The sequence below is a fragment of the Peromyscus californicus genome, unplaced genomic scaffold (genome assembly GCF_007827085.1).
Source record: "Peromyscus californicus insignis strain IS unplaced genomic scaffold, ASM782708v3 Scaffold_14__1_contigs__length_90479793_seg_2, whole genome shotgun sequence".
NCBI classification, from domain to species: Eukaryota; Metazoa; Chordata; class Mammalia; order Rodentia; family Cricetidae; genus Peromyscus; species Peromyscus californicus.
Window position 1 is genome coordinate 22,643,898 of NW_026294436.1, and position 23,395 is coordinate 22,667,292.

A 23,395-nucleotide genomic window follows, 5' to 3' on the forward strand; every position below is an offset into this window, starting at 1 on the left:
AGACTCTCTCAAGGAGAGACAGTTTTGGCTGGAGGGCAGGGAAAGAGAGCAATGAAAAGATTTGGATTTGTGGATCTCTTGTGAGTCCCTCAAACGCAGCTGCCATCTCGACACACAGAGGTTTATGGAGACCGATACAATGATCACCACACAAAGTATAAGCACCCGGAATAAGGAAAGCGGAGCTCCCAGGTTAGCAGGTAGTAGGTCAGGGATCTAGGCTGCCATACTAGTAAACATCTGTGTGGCCTCCACTGAGTCATTTATTGTCTCTGGGCCTGAGTTTCCTCATCTGTAAAATGCAAAGCCCACTGCTCTGACTCTGAGAACTGGGACAGCATCAGCCCACCTGAGGTGTCCGGTGTGGGGACACTCTGCCTCATTGCACAGATTCCTCCCTCTTCCGGAGGCCTGGGGGACTCTTGGGCAAATTCCTGTCTCTAAAGAAGGAGGCTGCAGCGACCCACAATCATGAGGGGAACGCTGAGTCAAATGGTTTTCTTTGGACCAATCTTTTCTTTAAGCCCCTTGTAGGACGCTTCTTGTAGGTCAGAATCACTTCATTTGAAGCTTCATTATAGGACTCTTTTTATTCAGTTTCCTAAAATTTGTAATATATTTGGTCATAGATGAAACAGAAAAGATTTTTTTTTTAAATTAGAAGGCTGTTGATGATTCAGAATATGAAGTGACACTACTGATTTTAAAATATCATTAGGCTTTTCTTTTAGGATTGCCTATAGAATCCCTCTACATTTAAAACACATGTTTACTCACTAGTGATAAAGCTTTGTAATTTGAGAATGGTGTGATATTTGGAATCGGAACCAAACCCAAGGAATGAAGTGCTCCAAGTGGGCTGTGCTGCTTCTAATCTGACAGAGATCATCTTAATAAAGAAGTCACTGGTACCTACGTGGCTTCTAAAACACACTGGAAATAGCTCCTTCTAAAAAACGTTTACAGGTTCTAGAAACATTTGAGCCGGGCTTTGGTGTAGTTCTCCAGGACAGAAATGATTATCTACTCTGTTTCTGTTGGTCTTTGCTTCTCCCAACTGGACTAGCAGTTCACTGAGGACAAAGGGAGTCTTTGCAGTTTCATCCACAGTGTGCATCACGTGATGCTGAGTCCAGCATTTGCTCAGTGCCAGCCGGCTGACTGATTGAATGAACAGAATGTGTCTGTAGGGAATGGTCCTTCACCAGCTCTCAGAAACTCCTGACGGTGCCTGTGCCAATGAACCACACCCTCCTCCCTGTATTCCCTGCCTTGGGCTGCCATATTGGTTTCACCAGAGGGTGGGAAGTGCAACGTTCCATGCTAGTTGTACCAACCCTGGGAAAATCCACAGGCATGGGATTATCTCACACCACAGATCATTGTTACGGTTTCTCCCACTCTCTCCCTTTCCAAATCTGGACCCCACTTGGTCTTTCTCAGTGCTCAGCTGATTATATGTCTGGCTTCAATATCAATTATTCTACTTCCTCTCTCCTCAGCCCCCCTCCCTTCCTCCCTCCCTCCCTCCGCCAAATCCTCGTGTGTGCTCAGCTCTTCCCTGTTCCCATAGCCTCTCCTGAACTGAGAGGAGACGGGACAAGCCTCGGCAGCTGCCCTGTCATGAGTCATGTCTGCAGGGTTGCCAGCAAAGGAGTGAAGAGGGATGGGCCTTAGGGCGCGGGGAAGGAAAAGGATTTTCAGTGGTTGTCAGAAAATGGGCACAGGGGAGGTGTGGGGGCTGTTTGGGAGCATTAAAAGGCAAATGAGACAACTAAGGATTAATTATCTAGAAGAAAATGTCAGAAAGGCACAGGCCATAGGAGGTATTTTAGAAACACCTCCTCCCACATTTCCATGGTTACGCGCTCCGTTTGATAACATAGTTAATGTAGCATGATAGCAACATGTGAACGAAGCAGAAAAACTGGTACCATCAGTCTCATGTTACGGAGGAGAAAACTGATGCCCAGAGTGGTTTATCGAGAGTCACAGAGGAGAGTGGAAACAGCTCAGAAACTCTAAGCTCCAGCCTGGTAACACGGAACATGTATATTGTTAGCACGACCATGACCATGTCAGCATTATTAGCTTGGATCAGTAGGTCCAGTTATTAGCTTTTTTTTTTTTTTTTTTTTTTTTTAGCTAATCCCTTTACTCTCCATTACTAAAGTATTTTCTGAATATATGTGGACATCATCTTTTGTATTAAAGCCATCTCACATCTATGAGTGCTCTGCAAACTTATTTGGTTTGATCAACTAAATTTCGGTTGTCCTGAGAGTGACAACGGATATAAATGCCCCCTCCACACAAAGAAGGAATGAGAAATGAATTTGTAGCAGACTGAGTTCTTTCTTTTCTTTCGTCTCCAGAGTGTAACACCTGTGGAAGATACATCCTCCACAGTCAGCCCCAACAAAACTGATGGAGAAAGGAAATCAAGCCACAGTGAAGGAACATTGAATTCACAAACCTGCTCCCCACTCTTCTTTACACAGGACTCCAGGATCTTCAGCAACTTGGAGTGACATCTGTGATCATTTGTTCAAAATAAAATGCTACTGATCCTGGGACCCCAAGAAGACACCGCCTCAGCTTTGCATAGAGGCACATCTTTTATCCCTGAGCCTCACGTAAGAATTTCCAAGAACAATGCAGGTTAATGTTGGAATTAGCAAAAGTAAACAGAACTCATGAAATCTGAGGAATCTGGGAAACCCTGAGTGCCAGGTAGCCCAGTATTCCCAGTTCTAGAATAGGATGAAACACGCACTGATTCATATGATTTATCCAGAGCACCCGCCACAGTGCTTTATAGCAAGCTCAGTTCCATAGGTCTCTGTTCAGGAAATGGACAGGTGGGTGGAGGGCGTCGAGAAAGATGGAGCCAGACCCCGGATTGAAGGATCTAGAATTATCTCTACCCACATTAATTTTTTTAAAACCTTACAAACTGTATCTGCTTTTTATATGTATTAGTTCATTCAATCTTGATAATAACCCAAGAAGACTTTGTTATAATAGCCACTTTACTTGTGAGGAACTTGAGGCCCGGAAGTTGAAACCCAAAGACACAGGCTCAGTGAGTGGCAGGGCTTGAATCTGAACTCATACGTCTCTGACTAGTCAACTCAAGCAAAGCTCTTCTCCAAGCCAAGGCAGCCTTTGCAGATGTTGCTGCAATGGACAAGATCTCCTGGTCTCAGAGGTACCTTCTGGGTCCTTCTTTGACCAACAGTACACACGAAGAGAGAGACTACTTCAGGACTTCCCTAAAAACCTGTCTACAAAGGACCTCCAGAATTCAGACTTCTCACATCCCCTTGGTCAAAATCAGAAACATTGGGAAACAGACTTGTAAAATGCTTGAGAGACCCAGAAATCCCCAATCAGCACCGAAGGAGACTGCACAGAGTTCCCTGGGAGGCGATAGCCCAGCGAACAGCCCTCGTCAGACCTGAAGTCCTCATTTACTGGCTGAAGTCTGCATTTCTCTTTTTGAGCAACCAGTGAAAGCTTTCTGCATCGGGAATCCCAGACCACGTCCACAGACGTTCTAGATCTTTCCGAACAGAAGCAGTTCCTTACCGGATAGCCCCAGGAGCCGTTCCCTGCCTGGAACTTAGAGAAGTAGCTGCTTCTGCTCGTGGTCCCGTAGTTATTGTAATTGTCAGCCAGCCCATCATACATGGAACCTGGAGGGAAGAGCAGGGAGGTTAGGGCAGGGATGACCATCATCTTCACCCATCCCTGCTCCCGCTGTATCATCCACATCCAGGTCCACCACCTCCACGGAGGGAAGCAGTCCGAGTTCCTGGGGAAGGGTGCCATCTACCAGCCATGCCCATCTTCACATCCTCCATAGCCAGGGCCCAGCAAAGAGCCACCAGACTGCCACAAGGACAGCTCTTAGACCCCTTGGGAGAAATGGACACCTACAGGTCACGAGCTGGCCTGGAGAGCCTTGGAGAACGGCAGTTCCAACACAGGGAATCATGAGTCCATGCTCTACAAAGATGCATGGGGAAGGAAGGCAGGATCTCGACATTCCAGGTCCAGAGGTTCAAGGTCAGAGCCACACAGCAGTGCACACTGCTTAGAGTCCGCTTCTGCCCGGACTGTGAATGCCAGCCCGAGCCCAGCCCCCACGGGTGATCAGGTAACCTGCCCCTTCCTTCTCTAAGGTCCTCCCGCTGGTAAAGGGGGGCAATAATCAACCTCAAAGGCCCAGTGAGGATTAATTAATGCCTTCACAGTGCTTCGAGATCCACAAATGACAGGCTATGCGGGAGGACACGGTGTCATTAGGGTTATTAGCGGCAAAGTGGCTTTGAATCACAAAAAGCAGGCTGGATTTGAGGTTCGTGGCAGGGACCCACCTTCCTTCTTCCTTTCACAGAATGGCAGGGAGTGGGGAGGCCTACCATACAGCCCCAACTTTGAGCAAGCTGGTCTGTTGGAGGTCCTAATGTCAGGAAACATGGCTCTCAGTGACATAGTCCCCCTGCGCTGAATCCGTCTTCTCTCCCGGGCTATAGCCATCACATTCCATCCATCTTTCAAAGCGAGGCTCAAGACTTCATCTCCTTCAGGAACCCCTTACTAACCAGCCCCCGCTCAAGGCAGTCCCTCTAGTCTCTGCTGTACCCTGCTCTTGTACCCCAAGTCATGTGCCACCTGGTGTCCATATTTCCTCGGCTACATTGAGAACTCTGTGAAAGATAAGCCAAGGTTCTCTGGCCTGCATGTCCATAGCAAGTCTTCCTTACTCTCATCAAACATATCCTCTAAGGGATGTGCACGCCTTTCCTCTAAAGTGATGCTTGGACTTCCCCATCAGAAATCCTCTCTAAGGAGGAGGGGGCCTGGACCTTGATCTCCCTTGAATCCATTAGCCCTTACACTTCTGCCACACCCACCAGCTCTAGGTCATTTCCTAGGAACCAAATTGTCTGAACTGGGAACAGGAACAAGACTGGCACTTCATAATCAGGCGAGCATCCTGCTTAGGGCCATCTCCTCTGTCCAGCGCCAGACCCATGACAAAGGGCATTTCCCTTGATTCCCATTCCTGATCCTGAAGGGTGAGTGGGACTTCGGGATGTTAGCTGTGACAGTCGTAGTTTTCCCCAGAAGCCTAGTGGTTGGAATTGGTCCTGGCCTGGCCCACAAGCTCTCCCTGGGCCTCAGCTTCTTTTTCTGTAAAAAACAGTTTCTCTGCATCCTAAACGGTCCATACACTCCCAGAGCTCTGTGGCTATAGTGACATGTGCCTGATGGCATCCCAGGAAGCTTCTCTAAGATAATGTCTATCTTTCAAGGAAGATGGGCAGACAACTGAGACTGGCCCCACCTCCTCTGCCTCCTGCTTCGGGGTCGTTCTAGGGGCTCTTCCATCCATAGAGTCCCAGAATCCCACCCCATAGGGCCCAGGTGCAGGCCTTCCCCTAAAAGTGAAGTCCTAGGATTCTGCCTGGTCCACAGAGCCTCTGACTTACTCCCAGCCCTCTGCAGGTACAGTAAGTTTGCTCCTGTCTGTCCAAACTGCAGCTGCTCCTCTGGACAGACTGTGTTTTCATAAGGAACAGGGAGAATCCTGTGGACTCGGTCACCAGAGAAGGGGCCACAGCCAGGCACAGACATCATCAGGACTCCAAGGAGCTGTCCTCCAGGTCTCACCCGCCTTGATCCAGCCCATGTCCGTCATCTCTTCCAAAGCTTGGCAGGCCAGTGTCTGCTTGGCTCACATCTCTTGAGCAGGCATTTCTTAGCAAAGGGCAGGTATGGGTCAGCCAGCTACTTCCAGATGGAAACTCTGGGGTGGTGACAGATACTTCAACAAAGCCCCGGGGAGGCCTCCTACTTTAAGAATCATCTCCTGGAGGCTCCCACTCAGGCCTCCACCCCCGTGAGAGGGAATCTACCATCATGACTTGACACCCACAGGTCATATAAAGCATCTCCCCTTTCCATGCCCTTCACCAGCCTGGCTGCTCTCTCTCTCTCTCTCTCTCTCTCTCTCTCTCTCTCTCTCTCTCTCTCTCTGGCTTTTCGAGACAGGGTTTCTCTGTGTAGTTTTGGAGCCTGTCCTGGATCTCCTTCTGTAGAACCAGGCTGGCCTCGAACTCACAGAAATCCACCTGGCTCTGCCTCCCGTGTGCTGGGATTAAAGGCGTGTGCCACCGCAGTCTGCTGGCTGCTCTCCTACACATTCTCCAGGTGAAGTAGGAACTGTGCCATGGAGGCAGACGTGGATAGACACACGGACATATGAACAGATGGAAGCAGGGCATGAGATACTCTGTAATTCCCAGAGCAAGTCCCCATGTCTCACTGTGACTCAGGTGACAACAGCTCTGAGCTGTAATTCTCACTGGGTCGGTTCCTTCCAGGCAACGTCTGAAGGCATCCTCCAAAACCTATCTGCAATTAGGGAGCTGCTTGGCTCCCTGTGAGAGTGAGGCGGCCATTACGCCAGCCAGCACAGCTTTTCTGGCAGAAGGTGGATGCACGGCTGGAGGGATGGCGAAGGTGGGGAGGAATCCAGAGGTGTGACACATTCCGAATCACGTCTAGCCGTCGTCAGGGAGAGAAGATGAGCTGTTCTCACACAGAAACCACTTCCTCTCTCCTGACCCCAGGGTGTCTGGAGGGTTAGCCAGGTCCTCTAAAAACTAAGTTCAGCAGCAAGCACATGGAGCTTCTCAATAAGTGTAACCCTGAGAGCTCACTCTCCACCTGGTCTCTCTACTTCTACAAAACTTACTCCTAGGAAGCCTAATTGGCCTGAGCTGGACATTTTGGTACCACTTTTCCTTCCTGTCCAGTCCTGTGGGGAAGGTACTCTGGACCGTAGGGGCTCAACACCTCCATTTAATGCCAAATAGTCTTAGAATTCTATCAGCCAGGGCCTCCTCTACCCCAAAGGTTCTTGGAGGGCAGTGTTAATTGGAATAAGAGACGGGGATGTATGGAATTACAGAGGCTCAAGTCCACCTCCTTGAGAAGGATTCTTTATCCTGGGAGTGAGGGTAAAGGGAGGGGATCCGAACATCCAGCTCACCCCTCAGAATCCTATTGCCCTTCCTGACCAGTTCCTGCCTTCCCACTGGTCCCTACGGAGGTGCATTTGCCATGAGCAAAAATAATGGTGACTTCTCAGTGATGCTGGCAGCCATCTCAACCTGGGCATCACCATCGGGACACACATCTGCCTCCACACAGAACCCCAACGCCTTAGAACATCGATGAATTTCCCTGTTCGACAATCAGTATGAGTGGCTTGCCTCAGCCTGCATCAATGTAGAATTTCACTGTGTGAAACCATGTCAGTCTGCTGTACTGAGGACAAAAGACTGTGTTCGTCTTCTCTTCCGTGCCTTAGATGAGACTGGCTGGCATTCCTGTGTCGTGTGGGCAACCCAAGCTTTCTCAGCTACAAAAATCTTTGAAAGGCAGGTTCACATAGGAGGGGCAAAGCATTCTTTTCCACTTCCAAGCTTTCAAGCAGGTTACACACACTGCTCTTGAAGCATTCTTGAGTAATGCCCCTCTCTGCAATCAATTCCCTGTTCAAAACTCAGCTATCAGTGATCTCACCCATCTTTTGGTACTCCAGACCTTCATCACAATTGCGTTAGCCCTGGGTCCAATGGCTGCCCTTACTCTAGCTGTGCTGGCTGGTGTGCTTCTTGGAATATGTGTGTGTGTGTGTGTGTGTGTGTGTGTGTGTGTGTGTGTGTGTGTCCACGCACCTATGCATACCCTTCTTCTAGAAAACTGAGAGCTCCCTAAGCAAGGGACCTTGTACTGAACCAGACTCACCTCACCTCCAGCCCCGGTCTAGCTTCTACATCAAAAAGGACCTCAGGACACATCCCTCCTGAACAATAGGCAGCCCTCGGGGGCAGAGAGCATCTGAAACTCCTCTGCTTCCCTTCTCTCCTAAATCTCTCTACTTTGATGAGCTGGACTTTTCAGAGGGAAACTTCTTTGGAAGTCTGTATCTCTCTCCCATAAGGCTGATGTGGTTTTTTGTTTTTTGTTTTGTTGTTTTTTTTTTTTGCATTTTGCTTCTTCTATACCTGAATCAAGCTCACCTATTCCTCAATATAAAGATCTTGAAAAAGAAGCCCATAGTCTTTCAGATTTAAAAAGTCCTTACCCCTCCACCCCTGAACTCTCTTCAACTATGGTGCCCACAGCGAGGGCCACAGCAAGAGGAATTTAAATGAGGCAATAATGTCTCTGCATAAGTGTGACACTATCCCCTCACAAGATGTTCAAGAGTCGGGGGGAAATGGACTGTGAGAACGGATGGTCAAGTATCCCAGCAGGACTTGGGCTAGCCTGTTCCCTGAGCATCTGCCTGGCCACGGGAAACACTGCCAACTGCTTCTCCTTCTCTGGTGCCGAGGCTCCCAGGAAGAGCAGACAGTTCAATGCAACCTCATCAAGCACTCCGTTGTGGTTCCTGGCCTTTCCTGGGTGTATGCACACAACACAAAGGACAAAACACACTCTGCTGCCTTCATTAGGCACCCTCTCCTCAGCCTCGTAAGGTTCCGGCAGGCTCTGCTGAGCAACGGTTAAGGCCAGCCCTGCCAGAGCCTGTTCTTTCTGATGGAACCTGTATGGCGACAACAGAACCCACAGCATGGGTGGAGCGTAGAGCTTTCTATGGAAGCAGATCTGGCATGGGCAGAATGGTGGGTTAAAGTAGGCAAGGGAACTGAGCTGTGGTCAGGAGTAAAACCCATCACTAGCAACCACTCCACCAGGGGAGCAAGAGAGAGAGTGAGCGGTATGTCAGGTGCTGGGACTCCTTGTGCTGGTCTGAACTTCGCTACATAGGAGAATCAGCTGAGGGTTTTAGAGTTACCGCTTCCTATGCCACCCTCTATATGGACTAAATCAGAGCCTCAGACAGCAGGACCTAAGGATTTGTTTTTAAAAATTCCCAGGTCATCCCAACCTGCAGCCAAGTTTGAGATGAGCTGATGGGAACTTTACTTTTGTGTGCTAGTTGGGGTATTTACTTAGAGACGCACCAAGTGGAAGCCCGGAGAAGAGCATGGCTGCAGACAGTCTGAGCAAAGTCTTGACCAAGGGAGGGACTTGCAAATCTAGTTCCAAAGAGCACAAAGCACTTTTGATAAGATCTTACCCAATTCCCAACAGCTGCAGAGACCCAGAGAAAGGCAGTGACTTGCCCAAGAGGGCTCGGTAGAGACTAGTGATAGCCAAGTTGGATTCCTGGCACAGTACAAGCTGCAAGGTGTGGTGTGTGTGCATGCCTAGGCTATGTGCTCTGCGTGTATCTGTACATGTGCATGCACAGGATGTGTTGTGTGTGCCTCTGTGAATAGATGGATATGGTAAATGTGTGTGTTCATGTGTGGGAATATATTCATAATATAAAATCTACCCATGTATACATAGATGCATGCACTAAATGTATGCATGCAAATGTATGTCCATGTGTGGTGTTTATATGTATATGCATATGTATATGTGCATTGTGTATGCATGTCACTGTACATATATGTGTGCATATGTGTGTATATTCATGTATATTGGAGCATGTGTCTATATGTAATTGTATATATCCATGTGCATAGAGTAACTGTATGTCTACAACATGTATATCCATGTGAAGAATGTAGGTACATGTATATAACACAAACCTACAAAAAATGTCAAATAAGAATATCTGACATCCTTCCACTTTATTATGGTCAAACATCATATACTTTCTAGAAGTTATATCCCATCACAGAAACACTTTTCAGATTTTTAAACCTAGATTGAATGACATATTAGTATTTACCATTTGGGAGGGCAGCCCACCACACAGGTTACCTGGCACTGTGATCACCGCTCTCCCATTTTACCCTCCAATGCATTTTGACAAACTCTCTTGGCAGCTTAGCAGAGGATGGGATCCAGGAAAACAAACAGTGTTTGCTTCAAAACACCCCGGGATACTCCACATTTTTGCATGTGTTGTAACAGGTCAACAGAAATACTGGCTAAAACCCCCAACTTCAAGCCAAGAATGGTAAAGAAACAGAATTAGTTCATTTGAAGTTTAATTAGTATGTTTTGCCTCTGGAACAAGCTTAAACACAAAAGCCCTTTACCATCGCTCATCTCTGCTTAGCGCCCGAGAAAACAACCCCACAGTGCTGTCTACCCACGGTCCGTGGCCAGGAAAGGGCAACTCTCAAGAGTGGAAAGAAAAGAACCTTCCTCGGCAGGGGTTCATGCTGAGACACAGACAAATGCAAACACGTAAGTCACCAAAGGCAGGGCTGCCCTAGGCTGCCCTTTCATAGCATGGAGGAGCTGGCATGAGGCTGCAGGCGGGAAACTTGGAAGGTGAGCAGACACCTCCACCAGTCTAGACAAACTCCAGTCTCTGAGCACAGGGGAATAAAGACTGTGTGTTTTAGTGGGAAGCACCACTTTCGAGAAGGAAGAACTTCTGGCCCGAGTTGGGAATTTAGAATCACAGGTAGTTAAGTAGGCAACATCGTACAGTTCAAATGCTGGTCGTGCTGGATTCCTTGGAAGAAGCAGTAGAAAGAAGGGAGCCCCCTTTATGGAACTTTGTGTGCGACCTGTATGTCCTGGTGGCAGGTGTTGTGTTTGAATCAAATGAGATCATGGGTAAGCTATTGGAAAAGATTCCAAATGAGTTGTATAAGTCTGAAAGGTGTCACTCATTGTCAGCCCCTCACCCTCATAGGACAGATCAACAACAACCAGAGGGCCTTCCCCACCCTTAGGGACATCAACAGTCCCTAGCAAAGATCTCTTGCTGAGCAAATTTGACAACTCCACCCCCCACCACCATGTGCCTCTTATTTCCCACACAGTCAGGAAGAAAAATACCTAACACCCTGACACACAAAGAGACACCCTGAGAACACAGGGGAGCAACTTCATGGCCAGTTCCAGCTGATAGACAACCACCTTCCTCTGAATGGTCTTCAACCCTCTTGGGGACTTCATGACCAAGCTGAAGAATCTGGTCTACCGTGAATAAGGAGGGAATAGGTAGAGATGTACCTTTAAATGGTGCCAGATCCCTTCTCCAGCCCCCCAACAGCTCAATGCCCCATCCTAAAAAGAGCGAGGTGACAAGGATAGACCTGGTGGACAAGGGTCTGAGGAAAAAGGAAAAGCCTTTTCTAACCGCCAGGGTCATGGGTGTATGTTCTGACTGTTCACCAGGGACACTAGGAGCAGTGGCTATTCTGCCAAGCAACCCTTTGGGTGGGGCCAGCTTTCTTTAGAGCTGGGTTCTAACCAGAGAGGCCCTGGATTTGAGGTCAGGAGCTCAAGACCCATGGAAACCAATGGCTTTGTGCCAGGAGAAGACCGTGTGAGAAGTCAAGTGTCCAGGGGCAGATGACTTCCATAGCTGCCAACTGGTCTCTGCCAGGATGCAAAGCAGTCTCCTGGCATGGAAATCACCAGGAGAAAGAGAGGGCAGCGTGGCCGTGAAGCGAATACAGAATGCTTGGGCGTTTTCGGATGAAGAGCACGGAGAAATCTGACGAAAACAAAGCCAGATAAACCAGACACACCAGATCTGAGTGCCCCGACCGCCTATTCCAGCTGGGAAAACTGGCCCCCTTTGGGAACCTCCCCAGAGGCTGAGGTTAGGGAGACACACCTACAGGGCCAGTCTCAGGAGAGTTTCTAGGCAAGTATGCAGCAGGAGGCAACAGGGTCAGCCCTAAGCCCTCACCTGGCTGAATCCCCTTCGGGGACCTTTGGTAGAGACACCCTCAGATGGTTACCCACAAAGACCAAGCTAGATAGAAGCAGCATTCTGAGATGACGGATGTCAGGAAACATCCTGATAGGTAGGGAGAAGGGACGAGGGGGGCCCATGGACCCAGTTTGAGATTTTCCTGGCCCTGTGAGCCAGGAGCTGAGGCTGGTAGGATAAGGGTGGAAAGAGACAAGGTCAAGCGCGCACCAGAGAAGAGTGGGTGGCCTTAAGCTGTGCCCTGGGCTGTGGCGAGGCCCTTTGTCCTTCCAAACCTGCTTTCAAATGAAGCTAGTAAGCAGTGACAAAGACACTCCATAAAAGGCGAGGAGCCACCTCTGGTAGGAGAGGAGCCAGGAGCCCAGACGAGGGCAAAGGGCACGGCCAACAGCAAAGCTTTTCGGTGTGGGAAGTGGCAGAGTCGGCCGACAGCCATTTTCTCTCCCTTAGCGCTGCCCAGGGGTCACTGGGGAGCAGAGGGGAAGGAGAACACATGCCCCGGGCAGAGAGCATGGGCCTTGGGCACTCTGGAGAACTGGCAGGCCTATTTCCTTAGTCTTCCCCTCGCCCCCCACCCAACACTGTCTCCTCTGTCTCTAATAAGCATGCCCTGCTTGACCTGGACTGGCTCACAGTGTGCCCTCTCGTTAGCATTTTGCTCAATTTGGCTAAATAATAAAAATAAAGCAACACGTTCGAGTTTTTCTGATGATGTTTGATAACCAAAGGTTGGCGTATTTCTCACTGGGAATCCTTCGCATGGACATTTTACTCTAAAATTTCTACTTTAACAACTTGTCTCCACCTTCAGCTTCAGGGACCCCCTCCCCTCCCCAATCTGTGGCCTTGTCACTCGCAGGCCCTGGGATGAGGACAGGACTGGAAGCCCAAACTGGTGAAGTGGACTCACCCCCGCCCCCCACAACACACACACACACACACACACACACACACACACACACACACACACACACACTCATCTCCGCTTTGACACTGTTTTCTACTTAAGCTGGGTCAGGAGAAGGGGGCTCAGTGTTAGCTATTAGAGAATGAAGGCAGGCACCTGGCCCTCCTTCCCTGATGGCCTTCTAGTCACATTGCATCTTCCCAGTTTGGTTTGAGACTCCAGGTAAAGTGGCAGGGACTAGTTAGGAGTGGGGGAAGATGGATTCCTGACTACCTCCCCATCCCACAATGCCTCTCCTGAACCCAGACTCGATCACAATAATTCAGTCACTCTCTTCCCCGCTCCACAGACCACCTCCACCAGGGATATTATCCCTCTGAACCTGGGTGCAAGCTGGAGGCTAAAAGAGCCATGGGGGGGGGGGGGGTGCGGGGGGAGGTAGATGGGGGAGGTAGGCGCGAGGTAGGTGAGAGCGCTGAGTCTGGGACCTCAGGACAGACACTTAAAGATAATGGGAGACTGGTACCCCCCCGGAGCAAGATTAGGAAAAGAGAGCCCTCCGGATTCAGATCTCGCTCGAAAGTACTCCCAGCCGCGTCCCCCAGTGAGCTACCCATCCTGACCCCACAGCGAACTCGACCTCCAGCCGCAGGCTAGCCCGAGGCGAGCGAGTCCACCCTGTGGCGATGGCCTGAGAGCTGGGCTGTGGTCACACACCCCGTCGGGGCGGACTGACGCTCAGTCCCCACCGGCAGACAGAAGCGCGTCGTCGGGAGGGACGCACGTCCCACGGGCGCCGCCGCGCGCGCCTTTACCTCGGTTGGAGTGGCTCAGGGTGGACGACTGCGAAGACTTGGACTTCTGCCTTTTGACGGTCATCATCACCTGCTCCTGCACACGCTGCCTGCCCGACGTGCCGGTCTTCATCTTTTGGTCGGAGGGCAAAGCCAGCGTGGAGTTGTCCTGGTCCTGGAAGCATTCGTACGCCAGCGCGGTCTTGAGTGGCGAGTGGTTCATGGTGGCAGTGGGGTGGGGCGGGGTGGGGGGCGCGGGCCGGGGGAACCGAGAGGCGCGGGGTGCGGTGCAGCGGGGTGCGGGCGCGTGTTCTGCTCTCAGCGGCTCCCTATGGCCATAGAGCGCTGGTCCGCGTGAGGCTCCCGGCTGCTGCTCCTGGCGCCTCCGCCCCGGCTCGTCCCTCGGCAGGCACTGGCGGGGCCCGCCCTCCGTCAGACAGGATATACCACCCCTGCCCTGCGCCACCCACTCCGCCGGCCCGCCGCTCAGACGCAAGCTGCAGGGCACTGCCTCTTCGGGGAGGGCGCTGGGGTGTGTGTTGGAGGGGGGGGGGGTGCGGGGAGGGGCAGTGCCCGGTGTGCAAAGCTCTCAGCCTTGTCCTTCCTCTCCCACTCCCTTGAGGTCCAGGGGAGACGCCCCTCGGCCCTGCTCCTGCTGGCTCCTGGAGAAAGTGCGTGCTCAGCTCAGGACCCAGGGGGACCTCTGTCGAGGAAAAGGGAACTTTGGCTCAGCTCCCCTTCTCGCCCCCTAAAGCGACGTGCTCCTCCAGCACTGAGGTCAAGGCAGAGACCAGCCCTGTCCCATGGGGGCGCCCAGGCTGACGGTAGAAACACAGCCCCTGGCCCGCTCAGTCTTACAGGAACAAACCCCTTCCACACTGAGGAAGCCTTCAGCTTGAAGGGAGTGAAGTCTGGGCAGGAGGAAGGCGAAACTTAGGGTAAAAAAAAAAAACCGCAAAGCATCACTGCTGTCACTTGTGGATCTACCCACCGGAGAAATCGTGTCGACAGTGGATCTCCTCTGGAATGCCATAGACTACTCCTACAACAATGCCTGGCATCCAATAGGCACTCAAGAAAAGTTCTGATAAACTCTAACTTGAAACCCACTCAGACCCTTACTGAAAAACTGGAAACCGCTTCATCTCTAAAACTCCCTACTATGTGCCTGCTACCCAGGGACTGTGTGTGCTCTCCTCTGTGTACCAACAACCTTGGAACGTTCATGGGATGTTTCAAGCATGTGGCAGCATCCTATGGAGGGAGCCCACAGCAGTGACTTTGGTGTGCAACAGCAGCTGAGTACGCGTAAAAGCCCTTTGATGACAATCTTTCTAAAAGGCTTCACACCCAGCCTTCCCCACGGAAGCAAGCGATACTGGAAGTATTTTACGCACTTCTTGATGACTCAGGTTTCTGGTTCTGGACATCCACCGCTGAAGAATGTAGCCGTGCAATCTGGTCAGCTTAGGTTTAGGGGTCTCCGTAGCTGTGACTGTTTTGGGGCTTGCTTTCGGGTGTAGCTGTAGCTCCTAGCCCACAAAAGTCCCTTGTAGTTCACTCCTTTAATCTGCAGAGGAAGGGGCAATCACAAAGTAAGACTTCTTGCTACTTATGCATCAAGGAATGGCCAAGGAGGCTGACTGTGACCGAGCAGGTCATCACCTCTCTTCCAGAGAAGTGGGTGTTACATACAGGCAGCTCAGCTGTTCCCCAGAGGGCACTCATGGGAGCCACCTGCATAAAAGATTATTATGAAGCAGATTATGGCTTCCTCTGGAAACAGTTTTCTATTTGAGGGTTGTGGGGTTTTTTGTTTTTGTTTTTGTTTGGTTGGTTGGTTTTTCAAGACAGGGTTCCTCTGTGTAGCTTTGGTGCCTGTCCTGGATCTCGCTCTGTAGACCAGGCTGGCCTTGAACTCACAGAGATCCGCTTGCCTCTGCCTCCCGAGTGCTGGGATTAAAGGCGTGCGCCACCACCACCACCCAACGGGGGTTGTGTTTAAAAAAAAAAGAAAGAAAAGAAAAGAAACCTTAAGAGACATGCCATCATTAGATATTAAAGTTAAACATCTCAGTCCTTCGCCATCACTCCCTTGGTTAATTTTCCATCCAGCACAGACAGACGTGTACATCACCCTGACGGCCTCCATACTGTAATGATAGGAAGAGAGGCAGCCTGCTCCTAGTGCCCCAGTGAGTAAGCGACAAAGCCTTTCTTCTACCCAGGCCTGGTGGCTTCTGGCCCATTGCTTGTTCCTTCACACTACCAGCCTCTCTTAGAAAAGCCCTATAAAATGGGCATTTAATGCTGCACACATTGGTTACCTAAGGGCCCAAGTATACAACAAAGTACACAGGGACAGCTTATAAAAATGCAGCTCCATTATATCATCCATTGGACTATCTGAGACCAAATGTGTTAGCTATACTAAACCTTGAGACTTTAAATAGTGATAATTTTGCTATCTTCTATAATGCACAGGACCTTGAAGTGGGTGATTGGAATAATCTTATGAAAATCAAGTCCATGGACGTCCAAACTGATGACCTTTAAAACTTTTTTTCCAGGTGTAAAATTCAATTTGTCTCGCTCCCGAGGTATGATTTGGATCCTGACATCATTTTTACTACGCCGATAGCGATGGGCAGCATTTAATATGCTGCGACAGGTACTGCCTACAGACCAAGCCCTCGCCAGCCTGAGAATGGTCCTGTGAACTTGGTGCTGGCACCAGCACTTCTCTTCTTTTGGATGAGGAAACTGAGGCACTGTAAGGTTATCCGGTTAGTAATTGGCAGAGGTGAGGCCAAGCACAAACAGCTGGATCCAGAGTATGGCAGCACTCGGCTGTCTTCTTGTCATTTCTTTATCAAGTGGCAGGCTCCAAACTCTTCCAATTTTAGAAATATTGATTTCCAGCACATGGAAGCCAGGCAAGCTGGGTTATATCCCTAACTTCCCTCATGGTGTCCCTTAACGTTTCTGTGACGTCCTCTGTCGCCTGCACCACACCTGTAAAGTCGACGGGACGTATCTGCCAGATCTTGGTATTCACCCTAATCCTAACGCTGTAATTGTGATATCATTGCGATGTTTATAGAAAAGGAGACTCTCGAGTCAGGTCCTCTGAAAACCCATGTCCCCAATGCTCCCAACACCAAAGTGAACCAGAACCTGTCAGGGCCCACAGGAGTGCTGACTAGCCCCTCTCACCCACCGCTGTGCATGGCAGAAGGTCTACATTGGTCTACATTGTGTGTATTCTTTATCTGGTCTCCCATCCCCCAAACCATCCCGAGAGGTGTTATTCTTCATGTGAGAAAACACACTTTGAAGCTAAGCCATTGGCAGAGCCAAGAACCTGTAAGCTATGAGAAGGGGAGAAGGGACAGTGAAGTCACCCCTACAGGACCAGATGAAGGGGAATAATCCTGTGTTTCCACCGTCTCTCTCCCTCCTGTCCCACTCCATGGAGGATCCTATCTCAGAAATTAGTCGGAAAAGAAGGGAGTGCTTCTCAGGTGCAGAATGTGGCCGAGGTGCTGCCGCCCAAGCGGAGCTCTATGGCCATGCTTTCGGGAGATAGTTGAACATGCAATTAGACAGGGAGAGAATTTTGATGGGTCGGTTTGAGTTTGGAAGCTAAAGGAATGGTCTGGGGAAAGCTTCCTAGAAGAAATTTATTTTGACCTAATTATGAAACAATGCAAGCAGCATCGCATCCTCAAAGTCACTGAAAGGAATGAGTAAGAATGGACCTCTAATTTTGTCCGCCACTTGCCTACAGCGTTTAATTGACCCAGATTTCACTCAACACTCAAGACTCTCTCCCAGTCTTCATGAGAAGAGAATATCTTGTGGTCTTGGTGGAAGGTGGATTTGTTTATTCAACCATTATTTACTGAGCAACTCCTTACTGCGTGGTGGGGAAGCCCCGCCAATGGAGGAAGGCCCAGAGAAGGTTCCGAGGTCTCTTGGGCTCTTGTTACTTCCAATAGGGCTGCAGATTCTTCTTGCTTAGATTTAGTCCTACTAGATGAGTGGACCATCTCCACCTGTATTTCAAACTGTATAGAATCCCCAGGGGTATGAAAGATGGGATACTCTTGCTTTCTGGACTCCTGTGTTTGTCAGGATGGTCCCTCCTTATTTAGCCCACCTCTCTGCATGTGTCCCACGTTCCAGAACAGTGGACATGGGGCTGGCTCTGTTGTCAAGCCTTTTCAACCATATAGCAGGCTTCTCAAAGGCTGCCCGACTCAGGACTCAGCCTCCCTGTGACATCCACATCCCCTCCTCCCAATCTACATGTGTGCCCTTCCTTACCCTTCATTTCTCTTCTAGCCCTCCGTGGCTTCCCCACCCCTGTGCTGATGCCTGCTCCCATGCCTTCACATGTTCCCGCCGCATGGAGCATCCTCAGTCAGCCACTTAAGTGGACTGAGTCCGAAGTGAGCTCGAGGCCACACCAGTCCCTGGAATTTACACAATAAGAAACTCCCAATCTGTGTCCCACAGGGCTTACCTCCTAAAGGATGCACAAGGACAAACTATTAAATGAGCTAGCAAAATTACTGCAAATTATATTAGGCACCGTGTGGGAAACATGAGTGGTGAGAGAGAATCCAGAGAGGTGACTGGAGCCACCAGGACAGAGAATGCCAGCAGGCTGAGACCTGGGGCACTGAGGCGGTGGTCTGCTGAGCAAGTCTGGCATACCCTCGGAACCCGTAGGTCAGTGACAAGGAGGCGGTAGGCATGGGTGGGTAGACAGGCAGCACCATTCTGACCAGCTTCCTGCAGTGAGGGAAATGTCTGTGAGGGCTGCTTCACTCAGTTAAAACCACATGCAGTTTAAAACCCTGCCACACGTCAAGCACCCGGTAGCCACACGTTGCCAGTGGCCACTACACTGGGCAGTGCAGGACTCACTCTGTGACTTCTGTCTAGTTGAACTTTCTAAGAGTAACGAGAAGCCATTCTCGGGTGTTACTAAAGGCGGTGACAAACTGTCCACTTCCTTCCTTATTGCCATGTTCATCCCTGTTATCCCTGAAGTACAATCCCCAAGCCAAATTCAGTCTCCCTCCTGGAGCCCATTGTGGCCCCCTGCCTCCTTCATGAGACCCGGGAGCCTCTGTGAATCTGAGCAGTTTGAGGGGAAGACACTGTCGTTCATTGCAGCTTCCTGTGTCCATGTGCTTCATAAACATTTGTTTGACTTTTCATCTTGGGCACGAACAAGCCTGGATACAGACCCTTCCCAGACCCTTGAGTCAGCTGGGCTCAGGTCACCACCAGCCTTTGACTCTAAAGCCCATTTTCCCCTAAGAGCTCCACCTGCTAGCAGGGATCTCAGCAATGCACGCTCACCTCCTAGCCCATACCTCTGGGTGTCCATGAGAACACAAGGAGCCTGTCTCTCTCAGTTCCCGGGGTAAATTTACTCCAGGAACCCAGAATTTATTTAACGCTGCGTTGACCAGGATAGCGCACAATAACTCCATCTTGGAACTCATTTCACCAGGATTCCAAAACCCATGCCTCACAGAGACCCTATGGTGAGTCCTTTCAGAAATCCTGAACCTTGGCTTCTCTCAAGGTACCAGACCAGAAACGGACCAGACTCCACCTTGACTCATGATGAGACCATATGCCACCTTTCCCCAGGCTGCAAGACCACTGGTCCTAGAAGTTACAGGGGGCATACAGGAGCTCTCAGCCATGGTCCAGGAGATGGGGGAATGGAAGAAGCCTAGAAACAGCAGCGGCCATGCTCACATCCCTTTGGCAAGCACTCCAATTGGAGGACTCGAGCATCTGGCTGGGGCTAGAAACTGGCGGTGTACCTGTGGGCAGAGACATAGCCCAGCTCTGTCCTGGAAGAGCTGGGGGGCAGGGCTGACAGAGGGAGGAGACATCAAGGGGCTGGGTAGGAGGTCCTGGGTGAATCTAGGACGTGCTGGGCTAGCCAGCCGAGGGGTGAGGCCTGGGTGTGCACTGAGGGCTCCTGGGCCACCAGGACTGTCTCCGAGCTGCCCTTCTGGTCTCTCTGGGTGGGGTGGGTGGGGCGGTTGCCAGCAGGGAGGGAGGGCGATGAATAGTAGCAGGGATTCAACCCAGCGCTGGCTGACAGCTGCTGTCAGCACCAGACTCGCACTGCGCCCTGCCCTCCTGCCAACCCAGATTTCACTCTGCCCTCCTGGCACGGTCTGCCTTCCCGAGGCCCCGCCTTGCCTCTGGCCTCAGCCTACAGCTAGTAGTCTTGCCCTGTGATCCCCCCCCCCCCCCCCGGTGGACCTCAGGGTTCCGTCAGTCCCCACCTTACCCAGACACCAAAGCTCACTTCAAGAATAGACTCCAAGAAGGACCCTGGGAAAACAAGAATGGCGTTCTAGAGCCCGCAGAACAAGGGGTGCAACCATGCCTTCGCCACTGCTAGCTGTGGGACCTTCAGTAAGCCACTTAGCCTTTCCGTACCTCAGTTTCTTTATTGGTAACATCAAAACCTTCCTCACGGGATTCTTATAGCCATAAGACATATAGACACCACACACACACACACACACACACACACACACACACACACACACACACACACACACTGCACGGTACATGGAATACTGTAGGTGCTTAATAAGAAGCATGATAAGGGCTTCATGAGCGCTTGCTTCTTCCTCCAGCAGCTTCCACCTCCTATCTAGCTGCCAGTCTTCCATACTACCCAGGGCCATATACTCTACTCAGGCCCTGGCTTCTTAAAGGGGTAGGTCCCTCAGATGTTCCCTCCCTCTCTGGAGCAGGGTCATACCCCCTTCCAGGGTCAACTTAAATACCCCCTCTCTGTTTGTTCCTGCCCCTCCCTCCCCTCTTTGAATTAATTCTTTTTATTTCAATGGTGGCCTGTCATTCCCCATGGATACTTGGGAGGTCGAGGGGCTCTCGGAGACCTGGTGAATCCCTTGACTTATTGGAATTGGTGAGTTGATAGCGGGAGGCCTGGAGAGGTAGGCTTGTGATGGACATCCTTGGTGTCTGGCCCTGCCTCCTCCCACCTCAGGGGCACCGGTCTTCCCCCTTTTGGGTAGATGGTGGGGTGGGTATGGGGTGATAAGCTTGATGTTTTAGAAGCAGAGGAGAGAGCAAAGTGCCTGGAACAGACCTGAACTTGGAAGTACCGCTCTTATAATGTCCTTGTAATGTCTTATGCTGCGAGAATTGCTAGTATTCAGGAGGTGGAGCCACAGCCCAGGGAAAGGCCGTGGTGGGAGTTGCATCTGGTGGGAGTTGCTTGGGGTGTGTGCCTGAGAGCCCAGAAGGGCCCTGTGTTCTTCCTTTTTGTCTCCCATCACCTGCCCAGTCCCAACCCCAGGCCTGCACAGCCTGCTGATGATGATGTGATGAGTCACCTGCCCTTGCCTGCAGACGGCGGCCACACCCAATGCAGCTGGCACCCTGCATTGCTTCTGCTCTGAGCTGCTGGGCAGGCAGCCTGCCAGCTCGTGGATGGGCATCGGTGGGAGCCAAGACACTCCAGGGCCTTCAGCCAGGCTAAGAATCTGCTGAGTGTCAATGCCTCCCATCTGTATTGCCCCATCAGTCCGGCCAGAGCCTCCCATGGAAAGCCAGGCACCTTCTTGTGAACATCACCAAGAACAAGCCACAGCAGCTCCCCCACCTGTGCTCAATAAAACCCAAGCTGTGGGCTGCAACAAAGGGTCTAGAGTCTCCCACCCACTGGTCCTGAGCGGGAGCCACGCCTGGTCACTCTGGCTCTCTCTCCCGGACAAAGCTGCTCTTGCACCAGAGCCCACTGGAATCAGGCCTGTCCATCTCCAGCTCCCCCAATGACCTTCAAGATGCCTTCACCTTGGAGCGGCCCCTCTCCCCCTCTCTCACGTCTTACAGCAAATGGCCAACCCCGGTGCCCACTTTGGTGCACCATGCTGTCCCTCGGCGCACTCCAAGCTCTTTGCATCACCAGCATACCCACTACTGCGCTCTGAATATTGAAATGCTTGATAACTGCCTATCTGGGCAACCGGCATTCCATTCACATGCTTTGTTATGACATCCCTGTCACCAGATCTCGTGTCGGAAAACACCCACATGGCCTTAACTTTAGATACTGCTGGGGTACAGTCAGGGCTTGGGCCTAGTTTGACAAAAAGCCCTTGAGGGTTTGAGGGAATCCATTGATAGCTTGTTCTTCTAATCATCCCCAAACTTGGGACTCCACTGTCCTCACAGCTGCTAAGGGAGGAGGGAGGAGAGGCCGAAGATCTGAGGAAGGCACGTCTCACTCCTTTCCAAAGCAGCATCTGGGTGTGCTCTCCACAATACTATCCCGTCCTTGACTGGCATGCTCCGAGAGAGCCTTTGCTATGCCAAGAAAGACCGAGTAGCCTTTACCACGGAGGATTTTTTATCCACACTCCTACTCTCTTGGACGCTGGTCAATAAAATGGAGCCGAGTTGGCATGAGGTATGACCCCAGGATTCTCCTGTTGGTTCCTGAAACTCAGCTTAGGCAGATATCCCAGGTCCATGGCTGGAGAGATCAGGCTAAGGGAAAGGAGAATGCTGGGAATGGACGTGGGAACAGGATTTGGAAGGCCCATAGCATCCAGAGAATTCTGGAGACCACAGAAACAGGGAAAGGAGGTTCGAAGTTCAGGGCAAAAGGTTTTGTCTTTATTGTTACAAAGGGTGATCATTTGCCTTCTCACAAAGAATGAATGTTTTCTGGACCACTTGCTGGTTCAGGTAAATTTGCCTATCCATCTGTTTTGATAACGTTTAAAGCCGTCTAGTGTTTTATGGACTTGGCTTCTTGTCCTATATCTCTTGCGATCTGCCCTTCAATTCCCTGAGAAGTATGGTCACCTCCTCATCACACCTCTTCCCATTGGGAGGACGAGAAACTGGGTCTTGGAGAAGGAATATGACTTGCCCAAAGCTACCACCACTTAGTGGCAAGGCTGGATCTTGAGGTGCTTGCTATGGTCCTGAGACAAACAACTTTCCTCCAGGCCACACCATACACGCCTTAAGACATCTCTGGGAGGAAGAAGCTGCCAAAGGGCATAGTCTTCGGGGGACATTTTTAGTGGGTTGAGTAGTGTCCCTGCCAAATATCAATATCCTTACCACTAAAGTTTGTGAGTATGGTGCATTTGGGAGAGAGGTCTTCCTGAACCACAGCCCACATCAAATATATTCCTAAGAGAAAGGTGGATGGAGGTCTGAGTCACAGAAGAGACTGCGTGGAGACGGAGGCAATAATAAGACCTCTGCTGCCCCATGTAAGGGATCAGAAAGTCAGTGAAAACTGTAAGAAATATGTATGAAAAGATAGAGCCAGCCAGGCCAACGATTCTGGGTTTATGGCATCCGGAATGAGGGAGAATAATTTCCTACTATTCCAAGATACAAGATCATGGGAGCTTGAGCACAAGAACGTGATGTTGATATTGGCCCTACAACTCCCCAGTGGATAGCATGAGCTATTAGCCTTTCTCAGCAACAGAGTCACTTGGCATGCATCTTGGTGGGGATAGGGACCCAAGACTAGGGAGGAAAGGTGCCAGAACGACACCATCCCCTCACAATGGCACAGTGTAGGGGCCAGCTCTCGCCCAGCACCGGGGAGCCAACCACTTACTCCCTGCCCTCCCCTCCTGCACCTGTGTTGATACTTGGTTTCCACTCCGAGCTGAGGGAAGGACTAAGCCCCCAGTGGCGCTCTCAGCAAAGTGAAGCGGCGGCCACGGAGACGTCACCGCTCTGCCAGGAGGAATTTATGAAGCCAGTTACGCCTCTCTGCCAGGAAGTCAGAGGAGCCCAGCCTCTAATAACCGCCAGTCTCTCAGCCTGGCGGCCCGTCATTTTCATACTTTCCTACTT

The 23,395-nt window shown here is 50.8% G+C and overlaps 1 protein-coding gene across 1 annotated transcript in view; it reads right to left on the reverse strand.

Annotated features, from left to right (window-relative positions):
- Pkp1 (plakophilin 1) overlaps window positions 1-13,868 on the reverse strand; it is a 45,671-nt gene extending 31,803 nt beyond the window's left edge. Inside the window, exons 1-2 of the mRNA XM_052736564.1 lie at window positions 13,508-13,868; window positions 3,592-3,698 (exon numbers count right to left, since the gene is read on the reverse strand). Of these exons, the coding sequence (XP_052592524.1) occupies window positions 3,592-3,698; window positions 13,508-13,709 (309 nt within the window). The 5' untranslated portion in view covers window positions 13,710-13,868. The remainder of the gene's footprint in view (window positions 1-3,591; window positions 3,699-13,507) is intronic.
- Between the last annotated feature and the right edge of the window lie 9,527 nt (window positions 13,869-23,395).